At 36.6% G+C, this 18,478-nt stretch overlaps 1 protein-coding gene across 2 annotated transcripts in view; it reads right to left on the bottom strand.

The window, feature by feature from the left end:
• RP1 (RP1 axonemal microtubule associated) overlaps positions 1 to 18,478 on the bottom strand; it is a 210,839-nt gene that overhangs the window by 99,370 nt on the left and 92,991 nt on the right. For both annotated transcript variants that reach the window (XM_070747755.1, XM_070747756.1), the window contains exons 26-31: positions 12,702 to 12,927; positions 5,919 to 6,073; positions 4,012 to 4,090; positions 3,092 to 3,179; positions 757 to 812; positions 615 to 647 (exon numbers count right to left, since the gene is read on the bottom strand). In XM_070747755.1, coding sequence (XP_070603856.1) covers positions 615 to 647; positions 757 to 812; positions 3,092 to 3,179; positions 4,012 to 4,090; positions 5,919 to 6,073; positions 12,702 to 12,927 — 637 coding nt within the window. The remainder of the gene's footprint in view (positions 1 to 614; positions 648 to 756; positions 813 to 3,091; positions 3,180 to 4,011; positions 4,091 to 5,918; positions 6,074 to 12,701; positions 12,928 to 18,478) is intronic.

Genomic DNA, 18,478 nt, shown 5'->3' with positions numbered 1-18,478 from the left:
CTGTCAGCCAATATCTCTGATAACCAGCTTCCTATAAAAGGGCTGGCTGTCAGACAGAGACTTTGCTTGGCTGTAAATAGTTGCCAAATAAAGAACTGTTGTTTTGAAGCCAATTTTGTCTGCCTCTTCCATTCACCCTCTACAACAGTCCTCATACAGTGTCTTTTTTATGATGTGTGTTCTGCTCTCCCCAATAATTTCCAACTATGATTTTATATTTATTACTTTTTAAAGGTATACTAAACCCAAATTCATTTATCAGATGGACAAATATATTCACCAACTTTATTCCAAGTTCATTTTAAATCGCATTTTACTCCAATTCCATTTTAAATTGTATTTTATCAAATGTTAGTAATAATTTGTTTCTGGAACTTTGTCCTTTGTATAACTTTGTCACCGAGTTATACAATGGCACAAAACGTTTAGCTAGATATGTCCTATTGGTCTTTTTCCCCTTTCCCAATAATGAATTTACAGATCAAACTATTTCTTTTTTACTGTAAAGGCTGGTTAAAGTCAGTAATATATGATTTGATTTGATTTGATTTGATTTGATTTGATTTGATTTGATTTGATTTGAGCTGCAGAAGAGGACATAATGTACAACTTACCTCTAGGATATGCTATTGATGCATTGCTATTTTCTGAAATTTTAAAAAAATAAGCACTATCATTTACCAGAAGTTGCTATTTATATTTAATTAGCAATTTGGACATATTTACTGTACAAAGGATTTTTATTTCAGTACTTACTTCTGGCAATTAGCTCTCTTTCAGTCTTCCCATCATCTTGGTACTTATCTAACCATCTTCCATAGGGGGAAAAGACAGCAATCATTGTAAAATAAATCATAATAAATGCTATATAAATTATATGCTATATAAACACTATATTTTATTCCTTTTAGCAAACTTTCAAATGATCAATTGTTAAATCTTATTTCACAGACACAAAAAAGTTTGTTTTATTTCAGGGGTGAAAAATTTGTGGCCCTTCAAACATTGAATTAACTTCAACTCTCAGTATTCCCTATCATTTTCCATGTAGACCACTGCTGCTAGGAATTACACTTCAGGTATATGAGATGGGGTTGTAGGGAAAGTTTTCCTTTCCTGCACTATGGAGGAATTGTATGACTTATGAAAAATTTAATTTTGTATTCAATTTATTCATATCCCACCTTTCTATTCAAAAGGCTACTAAAGATAGCTAACTATTTTTATAAAATCCATCAAATTATATTAGTAGTTACCTAAATTAAAATTTTAAAAGCTTAGGGAAAAATTTACTCATTTTCTCAATGACAAAGATGCTCCTTTGGAATTGGGGGACACTCTTTTGCTGAAAATGTTTCAGCCAAGGCTGACTGATCATTTGCTGGGGATTCTGTAGTGAAGGATGCACTGACCTAGAAGTTGGACTTGGTGGCCTCTGTAGGCTCTGTCTGTGACACTATAATATCAACTCAGTTTAAATAGGCATACAGTAATACCTTGTCTTATGAACCTAATTGGTTCCGGAAGTAGGTTTGTAAGGCAAAACGTTCGTAAGATGAAACATTGTTTCCCATAGGAAACAATGTAAAAGCGATTAATCCGTGCAAAAAAATAAATAAATCCCAAAATGGTGCTCCGCTGGGCGCCACCGCCCGGCTGTCACCTTTTAAAACAGCCGGGGGGCTTCTCGGCATTCTCCCGAACCCGAACCTGAACTTTTCGGGTTCGGGAGGCTGCCGAGAAGCGCCACCCACCCAGCTGTTACCTTCTGAAACAGCCGGGGGGCTTCTCGGCGTTCTCCCAAACCCGAACCTGAACTTTTCGGGTTCGGGAGGCTGCCGAGAAGTGCCGCCCGCCCAGCTGTTACCTTCTGAAACAGCTGGGGGCTTCTCGGCGTTCTCCCGAATGCCGAACCCAGAAGTTCGGGTTCCAGAGGCTGCCGAGAAGCGCCCAGCTATTTCAGAAGGTTACAGCTGGGCAGTGACACTCGGCAGAGCGCCGTTTTTGCGATCGGTGGCGGCATTTTCTGCCGATCTGGAGGCTAGAACGGAGGTGGGGAATCCCAATAGGGAATTCCATGGGTGGAGCTTTGACGTCACGAAGACTTTTTGGGTTCAGGTTCGGGAGGCCGCCGAGAAGCGCCGCCGCCCAGCTGTAATCTTCTGAAACAGCCGGGCGCTTCTCGGCGGCCTCCGGAACCTGAACCTGAACTTCCAGGTTCGGCGTTCAGGAGAACGCCGAGAAGCCCTCCGGCTGTTTCAGAAGGTGACAGCCGGGCGGCAGCACTTCTCGGTGGCCTCCCGAACCCAAACCCGAAAAGTTTGGGTTCAGGTTCGGGTTCGGAAGAATGCCAAGGAGCCCCCCGGCTGTTTTAAAAGGTGACAGATGGGTGGCGGCGCCCAGCGGAGCGTCATTTTGCGATCTGCGGTGGGTTCGTAAGCCGAAAAAAGTTCATAAGAAGAGGCAAAAAATTTCTGAACCCCGGGTTCATATCACGAGGGGTTTGTATCACGAGGGGTTCGTATCACGAGGGGTTCATATCACGAGGGGTTCGTATCATGAGGTACCACTGTATATCTAATTGATTATACTGACTGTTCCCATCACATGAACAAAGAACATGATAAAAATAAATATATCTAATGCATTGTATTGGTTAAAACATTGGACTGGATAACCCATGATAAACCTTTGTTTGTTTGTTTGTTTGTTTGTTTGTTTGTTTGTTTGTTTGTTTGTTTGTTTGTTTGATTGATTGATTGATTTCTAGGCTGCCCTTCTCCTGAGACTTTACTCTACCTTCAGCCCTGGAAGCTTGCTAAAAGCTGCTGCAGAAAAAAGTAGGAGGAGGGGAAGGTATACTGAGTCTAGTAATGAAAGATGGAATATACATACAATAAATAAGTACAACATGTTATAGCAGCACATTGTGGGAAAAGACAAATAATGTCAGATAACAGAGATGCTATTGGAAAGGAGACCTCATGTATCAGTACCAAATGTGCTTTGAAGAAGACCGAAACAGCCTTCTCAAAACTTGAGGACTTTTTATAGACACAATTTAAAATATTGGCATTTATCAGTTACATACCTGTTACAAAGAAATTCAATTACTTCTTCTTTATCCTCTGCTTTCTCCTGAAATCTGATAACAATCCTTTGGAGGAACCATCCGCTACCTGAGATTCAATGATAACAAGTGTACAGTAGGATGGATAGAAGAGCCACTTCTGTCTTGACTGTGTGTCATTTAATTTATAAGTGACAACATTGATATTCCATATAACTATTGAAGTATAAAATGCAGTACATATTTTATGGGATAAATATGCTTGCCCCTTAACCTCTATAAATATACCTGCAATTCAGCCTTCTATAGTTTGGTATTTTACAGATGTGTTGAATTACATCTCCAGTTACAATTAAACAGCAATTACGAGCAGTGATATTTATATTTTCATACTTGGGGAAGATTTGCAATATTTCAAGAGGCAGATTAATGCAGCGTCTCCAATTTCAAGCTGTCCAGATGTTCTGAAATTATAAATCCCAGAACATCTGGAAAGTACCAGATTTAGCAAGACTGATGTTTGTATATGGTAGGCGCAAGTAGCAATAATGAATTAGAGAATTTCAGAAGCTCGTTACTAACCAGGGGAGAGAGGAAAGTAGAAATAATGTCATCACAGGGCTTAATGTGACATATGAAAGAGAACAGCATACTCAGTTCTGCATATTATATGAACCAATAATTAGGAAAAAATCAATAAGGATATAAAATTAGATCGAATGAAAACTGATGAACAGACTTTCTACTGCTAATATTCTCCCATAAACATAGCGTCCTTATACAATACGTTATTATGCAGAACATACGGTATAAGCTCTATGTTCCTGCAAGAAAAAAAATATACCTGTCTGATCTTCAAATGTGGGATAAGACATAATAAAATCAACATTCATTTTAAAAGAAACCCTGAAAAGTATCCATCAATGGGAAAAAAGCTCTACCTGGACCAATTCCATCATGACCAATGACAATTTTATGAAGAACTCCAAGTGATACGGCCATCACAGAGAAGACATCAGTCTGTAAACAACAAAAAGTGGGAGAAACCAGTACAATCCAAACAGTGAATGGCAGACCTTGGAGTGACTGATTGGATGTAAAGCACGCATTGTTATTTGTTGTATAATGCATAGTCATTGAGCGAATGTATTGTTAGAAATTGCTACAATGTAAAGTATGTATAAATTACTTAACAAACTATCATCTCAAGGATTTTTAAATAGGTTTTTCATAATAGCTTTTCAATAGTTTAATTTTTTTAGTATACCATGTCATTTTGTTCTTTAGATTCATTTTCCAGACAAGTGCTTTTCTCCTGTTTTATTACAAAAGAAACAAGCACTTTTCCTACCAGAATATTCTATTGCTTTTTCCTTGCTATGTGTTTTATATTAAAAAAAAAAGCCTTTGGGGGAAAAGAAGAAAAGAAATGTAGTGTTAGCATTGCTATTAGCAACAAAGGTTAAATCAAGAACCTAGAGGAACGTACAGCCTCTTCTACTCAAATATTTGAATATTTCAGTAGCTGGACTTAAGGCATAAGTTTCCGAAACTTTTTAAAAGTTTTTAAAACTTTTTTAAAAAGTAAAATATTAAGCCTATCTAAGAACTCAGATTAAAAATAGGGAGCAACACCACTTTGTGATGGTTCTAGTCAGAAGGTACTTTGGCAGTCTTACAAAAAACATCTCAGTCTGAAGACTTCACAACCTGTTTGCTATAGTAACTGAAGATTTCAGACAAAAATTCTAACATATCTCAATCACAGGCCCTTTTTTATTTAGTCACATACATATGCTCTTCTTTCAATAATAGCAACAACAACAATCGCTGAAGGCAGCTGACAGTAAGAATACCTACAATATGAAATAACCAAATCATATCACATAATTAAAAGGCAAGAAATAAGAACAGATTTATTTTTTAACAAATGGCAGACAATAAAAAAACGTACCGTAATTAAATTTAGAAAACAGCACAACAGAAAGACATCAGTTATTTGTCAGGCCAAACACTACTTAAATAAAAGATGAGCCTCCCTCAACCTGGAGTTCCCAAATCTAGATATCCCGAGAAACCTCTTTCTAAAGTTTCTGATAAATAGAAATTGGTGGGAATTGTTTCTTTTCTGAAATTTGATATCAGACATCGCTGGAAGGAGAAACAGGAAGTACATTCTGTCCCTTCATTTCTGCCTGCTCTGCCCGCTTGAATTCAAGGCACAGACACCACCGCCATCTCAAAATTTTATGAAAAAGCCTTGCTTCACTTTTCAGACATACTCATCATTGGCATTATTTCTATGCACAGAGTTCTCAGTTTACTGACCAGCATTTTCTCTAGCTGGCCAGTATTTTGTCCTCTGCCCTCATTCTTTTTTTAAAATCACATTTTAAAAAATCATTTAAAAACACAACATACTTACAAGCATACATGACAATCATTATTATTAAATTGAAGATTGGTTAATCAAAGTTAACATGAATACTATTTATAAACTCTGCCTTCATTCTTACATCATTGTGTCTGTTTCTGTTTTATAAGCAAGGGAAAAGGCGGGGGGTGCAAACTGTGCTAAGAAGAACAATCAAACAACTTCTCTATTTAAAATCACAAATTCTTCTTGGGTTTGTTTTTGTACATATTATACATATCCTTATGCACAGATTAAAAGGATGGAGTCTGTGCATGCTCCTACACAATTCAGAAAATCTGTCTTGAGTGTCGTGTTTGATTTTAGACAACATATGCTTTTCAAGCTTTATAACTCAAATTAAGATTACCTGAATCATTAATTCAAGTGTTGTCTATTATTGATTCCAATCAGATTTTGTATATTTTTGTTTACCTGACCACGCTGAAATGTGACTTTATTAGTGCTTGACTTCAGAAGTTTCCGTTTTCCAGAATCTCCTAGACTTCCAAAGAGAGTGATGTACACGTTCGAATTAGTTTCAGCACCAGTCTGTGTCCCGGTGCATACATTGATCTCGTAGTCTACCACTGAAATGAAGACAAAATGTATTGTCTGTGTGCATTTGTACATTGTTCATTGCTCTGCAGGTATAATAATTTGAGTATTATGACTAGAGAAACTTATTGAATATTGAATATATAATTGTTTTTCAAGACATCCTGCCTAGTTTTATTGCTTATAATGTACCCAGACTATCATTAAGTGTTCTACCTTATGATTCATGATAAATTTATCGTTTTTTAATGTAAACTGAGAACATGTGCAATCACACTTGGCCAATAAAGAATTCTATTTTATTCTATTTTCTAAAGATTACCAATTAATTGGTAGCTTGCAATTCTAACTTCACAATAAAAAGCATCAGGTGATCAAGTGAATTGAGCGGGCAAAACCATGTATTTAAGGAAAATTGAGGAAAAAAGGGAAAGTCCACAGACTAAACTGGAACTTATTGATCACAAAACAAAAAAGTCAGTGAGGCAGAGAGAAAGACAAGCAGTAATGAATTAGCTGGAACTGCAAGCACATTAGTGTCCATGGGTTTCATGTTGGGGACCCAGTTTCACAAATACTGCTGCTCTTATGATGATTTAGAGTTAGTTCAGAAATATATATGTATGCATGTGTGTGAAATGGAAACTAAAATCACGCTGTTGGTTGTATTTAGGAACTTTAATAAATATATTATGTTGTTGTAATTCAGAATGACAGATATAGAATTATGAGTCTTTTAAAACATCAAAATATATGTGTTAAAATTCCAAACCTCTATAACATTTTAATCAATGTACAAATTTAAGAACATTTTTTTAGAAGGAAGTAATTCTAAAAATAGCCAGCTGCTATCCAGTAAAGTTTATTTCACAGAGGCCCAGCCCTATAAGCTAATTTTTTGAAACATGCAAAATTTTAAATCTTTTACTGTCTGTTCTGTACATGCTGACAGGATACAGTAAACAACAGCTGTCAAGTGAAGTTGATAATAAAATACATGATTCTTAAAAAACAAATACTGGGTAATAGATATTGCCTTTAAAGGTTAGACAAAAAAAAGCCTTTTCTGTGGAGGCCCCGGTCCTCTGGAATCAGCTCTCCCTGAAGATTCGTACTTCCCCCACCCTCCTCGCCTTCCGTAAGAGTCTGGAGACTCATTTATGCCGCCAGGCTTGGGGCCATTATATTCTTGCCCCCTGGCCAATGAATGTGTTGAGGGAATGGAATGATTACTTTTTATGGTTTTGGGGTTTTTAGATTTTTAATTAATTAATTAGATCCAATATATTGTATATTGTTTGTTATATGTTGTGAACTGCCCCAAGTCCTTAGAGAGGGGCAGCATAGAAATCCAATTAATAGATAAATAATAAATAAAATGAGAAGGAAGAAAGCACTCACTCACTCTCTCCACCTGACTAGCCATACATTGGGGAAAGATTGTGAGAAAATCTTGATTACTGGATTTATTGATCTGAAAAACGTAAGTATAAGTGTGGTGACAGGTTTATTCTGAGGTCAGTTTCTGATTATATTGACTATCCATTCGACATTAAGACTAAAATATATCTGATTATATGTGTGAATATAGGAAATGAATTCTTAACACAAAGTCTAGCTACCTAGAGCTAAGATTTCTATAATTGAGATTCTGTGCTTGATCATTCATTTTGGGGCATTCTCCATTTCCCTTTTGAATAAGAAAAAAATACAGTGATACCTTGTTTTATGAACTTAATTGGTTCCAGGACGAGGTTTGTCAGGGGAAAATGCTGCAATTTCGCTGAGGCTTCCCTCGCTGGGAAACCCTACCTCCGGACTTCTGTTGCCAGCAAAGTACCCGTTTTTGAGATGTTGGGATTCCCCTGCTGGGATTTCCCTGCAGCATCGCAAAAACGTGGAGGTCTGGGGGTGGGGTTTTCCATGGAGGGGAGCCTCAGGGGAATCCCAGCAGCGCAAAAATGGGTGCTTCATTGACAACAGAATGTCCGGAGGTGGAGTTTCCCAACAAGGGGAGCCTTCACCTGGCAATGGAAGTCCGGAGGCGAGGCATCCCAGTGGTGGCGGCAAGTTCGTAAGGTGAAAATAGTTTGGAAGAAGAGGCAAAAAAATCTTAAACCCCTTAATCTTAATCTTAAATTCATATGACGAGGGGTTCATAAGACAAAGTATCACTGTAGATGCAAATCCTAGAAAATAATTGTCCCAACATATTAGTGCAGGCTTGTTGTGACATTTCCTGAACATAGGAAACAGCATAAAATATGATAAATAATAATCTATTGAGATTATTCATGCATGAGCCCATATCAATTGAAATGTATCACCTTTCAACCTAAGCACATATTGGCAACATACCAACAAATTGCCCAATATAATCCATAGCCTGGGTTGATACACGGATCTTAATTTTCTTCCCTTTTGAAAACTTCAAGAATGGAATAGCTAAATTTTAACATGGCCATTCTTAAGCATATCACACTTTTATTGCATAACACATTTAAAAACAAGTGAAATTATGGTTTGTTCTGTTACTTCAGACCTGTGAAATTGGTATGCTGGCCACATGATCACAGAGATGTCTTCAGACAGTGCTGGCTCTTTGGCTTTGAAATGGAGATGAGCACCGCCCCCTAGAGTTGGGAACAATTAGCACATGTGTGCAAGGGAAACTTTTCCCTTTACCTAAAGACAAAATTATACCTCCACCAACACTGCCAGGGCAAGCTGCTGTGTATAAAAGGGGAATAACCTGTTGCACTGACGATATTTAGCTGTGTAATGAAATGCTGCAAGCAAACAACAAAGCTTAGAGAACTCCAGGGAGTCACGGTTCAACTCCGAGCTACATAAATTACCTTCTATTGTAATGGGATATCTTGTATCATTTATCTCCTTTGATGTAACTCCTATATATAATGGCTATTTCCAAGCTTTTATACAATTATCTTTTTACAACTAGAAATGCAGATGGCCCAAAACTGTTCTCTCTGTGATAGTAAAGGATAGTAGCAAAAATCCATAGTTGCGTTGAGTGTCTATTGATATTCAACTTAAATGAGCCAAAATCAATAAGTAATTTGAAGTCATTAATGTACTAATTTAAGATGTATCTAACAGCTATAAAAAGTTTCCATTTACTTTTATTTGTCAAATACATTTTAATAATCATAGTGTACTAAGGATGGCAGAGATAAATATGCCATTCGAGCACCAATATTAATAAAGTTGAACAAATATATTACTTGAAAAAATGTTATAACCAACAAGAAGAGTAGTTCATATAACAACTGTAATAAAACACACACTTTTATTTGGCTGCATCCAAAAGACAGATGTTGATATGCAAAAATTCTGTTTCCACTCAGGTTGTCTTTTCATGTCCAAGCATTGCTCAATAAAAACAAAACTATATTTGATTGAATGCCTTACAACTATGTGGGCAATAGCTCCCATAAGTTCCAGTCAGAATCTACCTTCTGGTGTGCTCATTTTGGATTAGAATATAGCTTACTAATAAAATAGAATTACTTATCACAATAATAAATGTCCAAACTGTAAATAATTTAAAAAGAAAAAGGAACAGAAGTCAAGTAATCAAAAAAGAAAAAAACAATATATATATAGCATACTCCAAAAAGAAACACTACTGGTTAAACCCAGTCTGACCATCAATAATTGTATCCTAAATTTCTGAGTAATGCCACTCTAATTGTTTAAATGCTTTAAAATGCTTTAAATGGGTATACCCTGTTCTAGATGCAAAGCATGTTTTACCATTTCTTACAGTAAATGGACTACATCATGGAATTTAGGGCTGTGCATGCTCTGAAAATTATTTTTAGAAGATCAGCATGGGTTGCTTCCAGTTCGCCCTTGTTTTGCGAACCGGAAGCTTCTGCACATGCGTGAACTGGTAGCGATGGAATTTAGAGCTCAATACTGTTGGAGATGCTATAGAAAATGTGAGAAATCAAACTCAGCAACTTAAAACAACTGTGTCTTTATTAGGACTCAGAATGAACTAGAAAAGTATACAGTTCACGCATCACATAACACATGCAGCTACTTGAATGAGTTCACTTATGTTCCAGAATGCAATCTTGGGATCAGATTTGGAATCAGAAGAGGAGATCACTGACCACTGATAAACAGCCATGGTCAGAGTCATTTTTAGAAAGACAGCCAATGAAGTGCAAGCTTACTGTCATCTTAGCAAGCAAAGCAGATAGGCTCTCTACATGGGGCTACCTTTGAAGAGTGTTCGGAAACTTCAAATCATGCAGAATACAGTCGCATGAGCAGTTATGGGCCTTCCAAGGCATGCCCATATCTCATCATCACTCCGTGGACTGCATTGGCTGCCGATTGGTTTCCGGACACAATTCAAAGTGTTGGTTATAACCTATAAAGCCCTACATGGCATCAGATTATCTCCAAGACCGCCTTCTGCCGCACGAATCCCAGCATCTGGTGACGTCCCACAGAGTTGGTCTCCTCAGGGTCCCATCGGACAATGCTGGTTGGCAGGACCTAGGGGAAGAGCCTTCTCTGTGGAGGCCCCGTCCCTCTGGAATCAGCTCCCCCCGGAGATTCGCACTGCCCCCAACCCTCCTTGCCTTCCGAAAGAGTTTTAAAACTCATCTTTGTCACCAGGCCTGAGGTCATTGGATCTTCCCCCTGACCAACGAGTGTTTTTAGTGTAAATTTATTGGGTGAATGTTAAAGAATATTTTTAAAGTGTTTTAGAATTTTTAAAGATTTTTTAAACTGTATTAATTGGATCTATTGTATTGTTATGTCTTATATATGGTGTGAGCCGCCCCGATCCTCGGGTAGGGGCGGCATACAAATCCAATTAAAATAAATAAATAAAATAGGGCAAATAGCAGCAGTAGTCACAACTGCCATTGCTCTCTGAAGTTGAGGGCGTGGAATTACTATCCAACACCATCCACAAGGTTTGCTTCTAAAATGGACAGCAAGCGTGGGCTCTCCTTTAATAATAATCATGATTAACTTAGCTTCAACTTTGTGTGCCTTGAATTATGAGCCTTGCAAACCTCATTTTGAAACTGGACCAGCTGATGAATCTGCTGTAACCTTTGAAACACATACACATGCACGCCCCAGGCTATATCTGATTACTCCACCACTTAGATTTTGAACATTGATAAGTCTAGGTTGCTGAACTTTGTGGAGAAATGTATCTCTATATTGTGTTTGTGTGTGTGTGTGTGTGTGTGTGTGTGTGTGTGTGTGTGTTTTCAAGCCTTATAAGTAAATGTATTTGTGTGTGCTTGGTCTGGGAAGGACATTCCAAACATCATCGCCCAAATATTTTGCAAAGCATATATTTCCATAGTTCCATTATTCTGTCTTTTTAGACTATATTATTCAGATTATGCATTCCACTTTGTAATTATTTCTGGTATTTCAAGTTCTCTTTTACCAAAAGCATAATATATTGATAAATGACAAGGACTACTATGCTAAATTGGAAATGCAGTTGCTTGCCATTAGTACCTTCATTTCCCTTTTTAGACTACATTTTTGGATTCTATCAATGGTTCAGTACTTCAAAAAAGCAACCTAAAGTCTTGTGACTGCGAATATTTTTAGATATAATAAGTAAGATTAAATAACATGGGCCTGGCTGATTGCACAGTTCCTCCTAATTTCCACCATTATTAAATGCTAATTCATTTGCTAAAGTCATTTACATTCCTATTTCATTCATTTTGTGCAAGACTGTGCAAATAATTCTTCCCTAACAGATAATATTTAGATAATTGTAACTTGCCAAAGTTCACAGTCTTGTCAAATAAACTTTATTAAAAAAATTCTGAAACTGTATCAGTCTAGATTTCCTCTGGACTATACAAGGGAGTGTATTAATTTATATTGTTCAGGAAATGCTTGAGTGAGAATGTAGAAGTTGTTAAAACAATACATTGATCTCGGGGCATTTTAAATATATTTCTGGAGAGTAAGCACTTGAGCTATTTAGTATTTTGAAAAATACTACCCAAGTATACTTCCCTAACATCTAAAGTTTTTCCTATTAATTTGAATATTTGAATTTAGTAGTAAAATTGTGTTAGATGGTAATTTTTTACTAATATAAACATATATTCTTCTTTCTTCTCAAAAAAATCTTTTTCTTTATCTTTATAAACTTTTATATAGATTTAGATTTATCATGTTAAAATAGATATTTTCATTTTATATATTTTCATATATTTTATAGATCATGTTTTCTTTTTTATTATTATGATGATGACTTCTACTTTGAGCGGAGCGACTGTAGCTCCACTAAATGTTTTATGTTATGTTTGTATGTTTGCCTTTGAAAATTAATAAAATATATATATTTTTTTTAAAGGAAATGCTTGAGTGAGAATGTAGAAGTTGTTAAAACAATACATTGATCTTGGGGCATTTTAAATATATTTCTGGAGAGTAAGCACTTGAGCTATTAGTATTTTGAAAAATACTAGCCAAGTATACTTCCCTAGCAGCTAAAGTTTTCCTATTCTTATTTCCTTACTTTCATAACACTGTGATGAATAATAAGATGGATAATAAAAATACGTAATTGAAACTAATACACAATATACCTATAGCTGAATTAAAAATAATTATATATTATAGACATACATGGTAGAAGTTCTTTTTTAGGCCTCTTAATTGGTATTTCTTTCCATGTGTCTCTGTCTCCTTGGTCTTCAGATAACCAACAGTTGACAGGAAAACAGATTTCTTGCTCAGGTGGCAAATTCATCTTTTGAAATCTAATTTCATTCAGGTACCAACTGGGATTTGTTCCACTGTTGTCATGGCCAATTCGGATTTTATATGGTTCTCCAATATTTTTTAGGTTAAACTGTAAAATAGATAAGAAAGGCTTTCATTATATTTTAGTTACATACAGATAAATCTAAATAATTCAATCAAATGAAACTGAAATGTTAATAAATAAATTCTCCAATAACATAACATTCTCCATTAACATAAAATAAAGATAGCATGTTATTTAGAACACCTGGGGGACAATAAGAAGGTCATAGGCCAATGATGAAAAATGTGCTAAGGAGGGTAGCTTAACTTTTCTTAGGACATTTTTCTTAGGAGATGAAATGTCCAGTGGAAGGACAATTACCCAAAATTTCCTCACCCCTGGAACTACTTGAAAGAACTGAAACTGAAAAGACATTTGGGGAAAAGCTCAATTGCTTATTTTGGAGGTTTTTTAAATACATGTTGTATTAATGTCATAACGATATGAAACTCTTCTATATATTGGGGACTTGTGATTAGAAGATCCTATCTACCGTAATTCCACTAAGATTTTATATTCAAAGATGAGCCAACAGATTAATGTTTAAATGTGTTAATGGCCTTAATTATACTTTCATTCTATCATTGCTATCCTGCTTAAAGTTCATTTTGCTTAAGTATAAATGTAATAGATTTATTCGTAGAGTTAACTTCCCTGAGTCCCAGGAGAAGGGCGACATAGAAAACTAAGTAAGTAAGTAAGTAAGTAAGTAAGTAAGTAAGTAAGTAAGTAAGTAAGTAAGTAAGTAAGTAAGTAAGTAAATAAATATTTAGGGACAATTTATCAAAGACTTCTTGCTTTTACTGCATTAATCCCAAAACAATACATTTAACAAATATATTATTAAGCTTGGTCAAAGCAGTAACATTTGAACACAGTTAAATGAAATGAAGATCTAGGATGGCATAGTGGTTAAAACATCAAGGTAGAAATTGGAGGACCATGACTTCTGGTCCCATACCCAGCTGGGTGACCTTGGGTCAGTCAACTTCTCTCATCCCTAGGCAGCAGGCAATAGCAAACAACTTTTCAAAGCTTTGCCAAGAAACTGCAAGAACATGTCTCGGTGGGGCCCAAGAATCAGATACAATTGAGTGGAAGAAAAAAAAACGACAGAGGGAAACATTGGAGTGGGGAAGCTATAAATGTGGAAGGATAGTATGAATTAGCTGATAATGCATTATGCCAAAGTCCATGGAGTGATGACGAAATATGGGCTTACCGACGGAGTTAAATTATAAATATAAATAAACATAAATAAATGTAAATGTAAATGTAAACGTAAATATATATATAAATGTAAATGTAAATGTAAATGTAAATGTAAATGTAAATGTAAATGTAAATATAAATATAAATATAAATATAAATATAAATATAAATATAAATATAAATATAAATATAAATATAAATATAAATATAAATATAAATATAAATATAAATATAAATATAAATATAAATATAAATATAAATATAAATATAAATATAAATATAAATATAAATATAAATATAAATATAAATATAAATATAAATATAAATATAATAGATTTCCACGGGTACTGTTTTTTAAAGAAGTTGTGGGTGGACAGTCACTTCTCTGAAATTGTATAAGGCCGTGATGGTGAACCTATGGCATGCACGCCAGAGGTGACACGCAGTGCCCTCTGATGGCACATGAGCTGCCGCCCCAGTTCAGTTCAGCTGTGCATATGCATGCGCCTCTCACTGGCCAGCTGGTCTTGGGGTCTCTACCACGTATGTGCGGGGCGTGGGGTGTGCAGAAGGGCTGCATGCACATGTGTGAGAGGCAGGGTGTGTATGCACATGCACTGGGGTGCATGCAGAAGGCACACATGCATGCAAGGCATGGGGTGCATGGGGACTATGCATGCATGTACAAGGGTGGGTGCATGCACGGGGTCATGCACGCATCACATTTTAGGGGTTCGGGCACATGCATTTGTGCATGCATGCTTTGGCACTCGCTCTAGAAAAGGTTAGCCATCATTAGTATAGGGTCTCCTGCTTGAGCGGAGATGGTGGGTGGGGGTGGACTAGAAGATCTCCAAGATCCCTTCCAGATCTATTCTAATTGAGTTTTTGCAGGAAAACTTTAAATTCAGAATTAGCACTGAATTCTGCAGATAAGAGTTGAGAAATCAAGGTACTTACTGAAGGTAAGGTCTAAACAAGCAGCTTTTATAGAATAACATTTTAATAGACCACAGCCCTGACACCAAGAAAATAGGCTCAAACAATAGCTGCTACAAGAACAATCTTAATGTGACTATCTGATGACACACAGCTGACTGTACTCCTTTCATAGCTTTGTTTTCGCCTCCTGGGAACTGAATCTGCTCTCTTCCTCTTTTTCCCTTCAATCATTCCTACCAGCCCAATTTCTACAGTCAGCAGCATCCTCCACCCCACCAAATCCTGCCAACTCCCAACCATCCATCCCCTAATCCCTTTCCTTCCTTGAAATTGAGTGACACACTGCAATTTTTCCTGGTTACTATACCATATTTCCTATCAAATCTTGCATCATTAAAAAAACAGGCATCCTTCAGCAGCAATTTCGCATTTAAAGATTTGCGTGTAAAGAAGTAGTGTTCTTTACACCAAGGCTGTTCACTCTGCTTCTTGAGAGTACGTAGGAGTGTTTTTATTATATTTTCATCCACTAGTACAGACTATCTGCCCATATATTTTTAAAAATGCACAAAGCCACAAATTCATCTGTATGTACATAAGCATCTATCTATACTGAATAGACTGTTCTGAATCTTTAGCTTGTTCACATTTCCAAATTATTGGAAAGCAACCAAAGGATATGGCAGGTATCATTTGCGTGCCGATTGACAAAGCTTTATCTTCAATTCACCTAGTGCTCCAGTTATCAAACTACCTTTAAGCACAGATTGCCAAATGTGCTGATATGTGCCAACTTATGTGATGTGTTTTGAAGGGGCAGATGAAATCTATACAACTACTGCCTATTCAAGACATTCTGCCAGTATTTACTAACCTTAAGACTATTACCGCCAGTACAATGCAATAAGAGGTTTCCTTTCTGTCTTCTATTTTATTTCACTATTGCAAGAAATAAGGATGCTTACACATCCATCACTGTCAACATTTCTTATATTTGTACCTTATATAAATGTATTTCCAACATGTCTGCAACATGCAGAAAGTATAGTGCAGAATTATTTTTCATTCATAGCCACTTCACATCTTTATCATGAACATCCAAAGTATGTTAGCAAAACATTATAATCTAAAAACTATTAATATATTTTGTGCATTTAGGATGAAAATAGAAGCAACATATAGGGGGATTTTTGCATAGATCCAGAGAACTAAGGCAATGGTTTTCCCTGTATTATATACCAATGAATTAGTTTTTCATAATAACTAATGCAAATGTTTACTTAAATTGACAACATAGGGAGCTAATAATAATAATAATAATAATAATAATAATAATAATAATAATAATAATTTATTAGATTTGTATGCAGCCCCTCTCCGAAGACTCGGGGCGGCTCACAACACGATAAAAACAGTATTATACAGGCACAAATCTAATATTAAAAAAAAACAAAACTAAAAACCCTATCATAATTAAAAACCAAACAGCACATACATACCAAACATAAATTATAATAAGCCTGGGGGAAAGGTGTCTCAAATCCCCCATGCCTGGCGGTATAGGTGTGTCTTAAGTAGTTTACGGAAGACAAGGAGGGTGGGAGCAATTCTAATCTCCAGGGGGAGTTGATTCCAGAGGGCCGGGGCCACCACAGAGAAGGCTCTTCCCCTGGGGCCCGCCAGATGACATTGTTTTGTCGATGGGACCCGGAGGCCAACTCTGTGGGACCTTATCGGCCGCTGGGATTCGTGCAGTAGCAGGCAGTTCCAGAGGTATTCTGGTCCAATGCCATGTAGGGCTTTAAAGGTTATGACCAACACTTTGAATTGTGACCGGAAACTGATCGGCAGCCAATGCAGGCCACGGAGTGTTGTAGATACGTGGGCGAATCTGGGAAGCCCCATGATGGCTCTCGCGGCTGCGTTCTGCAGTTTGGAATCTGGAGTTTCCAAACACTTTTCAGAGGTAGCCCCATGTAGAGAGCGTTGCAGTAATCGAATCTCGAGGTGATGAGGGCATGAGTGACTGTGAGCAATGACTCCCTGTCCAAATAGGGCCGCAACTGGTTCACCAGGCGAACCTGGGCAAACGCCCTCCTCGCCACAGCCGAAAGATGATGTTCCAATGTCAGCTGTGGATCAAGGAGGACACCCAAGTTGCGCACCCTCTCTGAGGGGGGTCAATAGTTCCCCCCCAGGGTAATGGACAGACAGATGGAATTGTCCTTGGGAGGCAATACCCACAGCCACTCTGTCTTGTCATCACAGTGAAGACATAGATTTTGCATGCAAATGGTTTCATGTTCAATGTTCAGCATTCAAAAATATCCCTCTAAAGAACTTCTGGACAACTTCACACAAATAAGCATCCATTTGATTCTACTGAACTTGAGCTTGGAAACAGACAATTGGATACATTATTTATTTGTAACTAAGCAAACATGCTACAACTACATCTGTTCAAATTCTGGACCTCCACAAGTCTCCATTCCTGATACAATTTCCCAAACCTCCAAATTTTGAAGGGTGGAACAATGGCAGCAATTTTTTAAAAAGTTGTTGAGGCAAAGGATCATACTGTAGAGCAGGAGGGAGGGGGTAATCAGTGATTGATGGGTCTTCCCTCAAATCAAACTGAGCCTTGTGATCACTGCTCTAATCACTGATGCCGAAGAATGATGACATCTTGATGATTACATTTTTTTAACCACTAGTTTCACCCCAATCACATTTTCTCATCTTGGTAATATATTTTGTCATAGAATTTGTTTGCTAATATGGTTTAGTGAGTATTTTATAAATTAATATAAATTAGTATTTTGTATTACCCTCTCAGTTCATGGCAAAGTGTTTCCCCCAAAATCTGTATGCTGGTAAATTAATCTCACATATATTCAGCTCAGTTGATGATAATGTATTCAAAGAAATGCATTCCCTTTTTCTTGTTTTTTATGATTCGCCTGTCTCCTTTTCATAAAACAAGCTCAACATATACATGAAATCTGAAAGGAATGTTTACAGAAAATTTCATCTTAAAGCTTTTCAAGAAAAGAGCTTAGATTGAAAATCCTTGCATCATTCTTTACAAAACATGATGCACTTCATTGCAATCTAGTAAGAGAATTTGCTTATAAATTTCATGTAATCTTTCAAAAGGGAAAACCAAAACTGTTTAGGTTTTCTCATGACAGGCTATTAGAGAGTAGTAAACTATGGAAGATATACCAGATGACTTGCAAAAAGGCATAATCAGGCCCTCAAGATTAGCCAGCCTTGTACAGCTGTACAACTAAGCTGTGTAAGATCACATGACATAAATGCACTAAGTATAAGGCAGTTTATAGATTTATGAAAAGATGACAGAACTGAATCTCCGATACTAAAAGGAAGTATACCAATCGTAACTGAAGGTACCTTTCATGCCAGGTATTTTATTTTGGGA

The sequence above is a fragment of the Erythrolamprus reginae genome, chromosome 3, assembly GCF_031021105.1.
Source record: "Erythrolamprus reginae isolate rEryReg1 chromosome 3, rEryReg1.hap1, whole genome shotgun sequence".
In the NCBI taxonomy this organism is placed as follows: Eukaryota; Metazoa; Chordata; class Lepidosauria; order Squamata; family Dipsadidae; genus Erythrolamprus; species Erythrolamprus reginae.
The sequence above is the reverse complement of the archived record's forward strand: the minus strand, read 5'-3'. Positions and strand labels throughout refer to the sequence as shown.